Source organism: Solanum tuberosum, unplaced genomic scaffold (genome assembly GCF_000226075.1).
Source record: "Solanum tuberosum cultivar DM 1-3 516 R44 unplaced genomic scaffold, SolTub_3.0 scf00197, whole genome shotgun sequence".
NCBI lineage: Eukaryota > Viridiplantae > Streptophyta > Magnoliopsida > Solanales > Solanaceae > Solanum > Solanum tuberosum.
This window is the reverse complement of record NW_006239125.1, coordinates 369,262-371,742: the sequence shown is the minus strand read 5'-3', so window position 1 is coordinate 371,742 and position 2,481 is coordinate 369,262. Positions and strand designations below refer to the sequence as shown.

The 2,481-nt window shown below is 36.0% G+C and overlaps 1 protein-coding gene across 1 annotated transcript; it reads left to right on the top strand.

The window, feature by feature from the left end:
* Positions 1-294: 294 nt before the first annotated feature.
* Positions 295-1,530, top strand: LOC107062120 (uncharacterized). The gene has a single exon (XM_015312358.1). The coding sequence runs from the start codon at positions 295-297 to the stop codon at positions 1,528-1,530; it is 1,236 nt and encodes a 411-aa protein (XP_015167844.1).
* The last annotated feature ends 951 nt before the right edge of the window (positions 1,531-2,481 follow it).

Sequence of the window (2,481 nt, the reverse complement as noted above, 5' to 3'; positions counted from 1 at the left end):
AACCAGAAACCATTTGACCCTTCTGTAATAGTGCCACCTTTCTACTATTCTTTTAATGATGTATTCTATTTAGATTTATTTAGGGAACGGGACAGTATTTGTGACAAACTGTTGAGAGAACTATGCTTTTGTAGTCACCAAAGATACATTTATTCATTTGCACAAGGCCTCGTTAAGCAGACCCTACTAGGATTGTTACAATTTGATTTTTAGTAAATTATTACATAATTTAGTGTTTGACAAATTCAAATTTTTGTGATCTTTATGTAGATGGATCGTAGTTGGATGTATAATATGACTAATTTTGGTCGAATGGGACTAAGACATGAATTTGTAGAAGGTGTCACTGGTTTTGTGGAGTATGCAAAGACACTAGAACCTTTTCAACGTAGTGGTATGATTAAGTGTCCTTGTAATAAATGTCAATGTTTGAATTATGAAAAACCAGATATTGTTGAGCTTCATCTCTATCGAAATGGGTTTAAAAGGGAATACACAGTGTGGACTAGTCATGGAGAAATTGATAATAGCTTTGATGTATTTCAACATTATGTTCTTGGTGAAAGTAGTAGCGCAGTGAATTCTAATGCACAAAATTATAGAATGCATGACATGGTTCAGGATGCGTTTGGGGTGCATTCTGATTTTGAATCTGGTAATCAAGGTGAAGAAGCTCCTAATGTTGAATGTAAAATTTTCTTTGAACAATTGGAAGCTGCTAGTCGGCCTTTATATGAGGGGAGTCCACATTCACAGTTGTCAATTGCTGTTAGATTATTAAGTATCATATCAAATTGGAATGTTCCTCCAGGGGCAATGGACTCTGTGATTGACCTTATGCATGATTTAGTTGACCCAAAGCTAGAGATACCTGATAATTTCTATAAGGCAAAGAGGTTGGTATCAAAGTTAGGATTGTCATCGATGAGAATTCATTGTTGTGAAAATGGTTGCATGTTATACTATAAGGATGATATTGATCTAGAATCGTGTAAGTTTTGTGGAAAATCTCGTTATAAGCAGACTCCTAGTGGGAAGAAAGTTCCTATTAAGGTGATGCATTACTTACCTCTTATACCAAGGTTAAAGAGGTTGTATGCATCTAATAGATCTGCTCCTCATATGAGATGGAACCATGAAAATAGAAGACCACCTGGTGTTATGTTCCATCCTTCAGATGGAGAGGCCTGGAAGCATTTTGATAGAACATATCCACCGTTTGTAGCTGAACCACGGAACATTAGATTGGGTTTATGTTCAGATGGATTCACGCCACATTCTGTTTCTGCTGCACAATATTCTTGTTGGCCTATATTTGTAACACCATATAATCTTCCACCTGAGATGTGCATGACCAGTCCATATATATTTCTCAATTGTGTCATTCCTGGCCCACGGAATCCAAAAGTCTTTATTGATGTATACTTGCAACCTTTGATTAATGAGTTGAAACAATTGTGGGTTCAAGAGGTTGAAACATTTGATGTGTCTCTTAAGCAAAATTTTAATTTGCGGGCTGCCTTAATGTGAACTATTAATGATTTTCCTACATATGGAATGTTGTTAGGGTAGATGACAGCGGGAAAGTTAGCTTGTCCTTGCTATATGGAAAATACTAAATCATTCACTTTGAAACATAGTCGTAAAAATTCTTGGTTTGATTGTCATCGACAGTTCTTGCCAATGGATCATGAGTTTAGGAGTATGAAAAATGCATTCAGAAAGAATACTATTGAACAAGGTTGTCCTCCTCCAATCTTGACTGGAGAACAAGTTTGGGAGAGGGTTCAACACTTTCCAAAGGTTACAAAAGAACAGCCGTACAAATTTGATGGATATGGTGTTGCACATAATTGGACAAAACAAAGCATATTCTGGGAGTTACCATATTGGAAGGATAATCTACTTCGACATAATCTTGATGTCATGCATATCAAAAAAAATTACTTTGATAATTTATTCAACACAGTAATGGATGTCAATGGCAAGACAAAAGATAATGTTAAAGCTAGAATGGAGTTACCAGAATATTGTAGGCGAAAAGAATTATGGTTGCAAGAGAAATAGAACAACAAGTTCTTCAAGCCTAAGGCTAGTTATTCATTTACATTGGATCAAAAGCGTAAAATATGTGAATGGGTCTAACAACTTAAGAAGCCTGATGGACTTGCTTCAAATTTGGGAAAACGTGTCGATATGGAGCACGGAAAATTACATGGTATGAAAATTCATGATTGACATGTCTTCATGAAAACATTACTCCCCATTGCATTTAGTGGCTTGCCCGATAGAATTTGGAAACCTATGACTGAAATTAGTTTGTTCTTCAAGGATTTGTGTTCTAATACGTTAAGGGAAGACAACCTAGTTCAAATGGATCAGAATATTCCTATAATTACAAATAAGTTGGAGAAGATTCTTCCACCTGGATTTTTCGATGTGATGGAGCATCTTCCTGTACATCTGGTGCATGAAGCACGC

Bases quoted from the DNA above. Each gene is read 5' to 3' on its own strand.
- LOC107062120 (XM_015312358.1), top strand. From the start codon at position 295: ATGACTAATTTTGGTCGAATGGGACTAAGACATGAATTTGTAGAAGGT.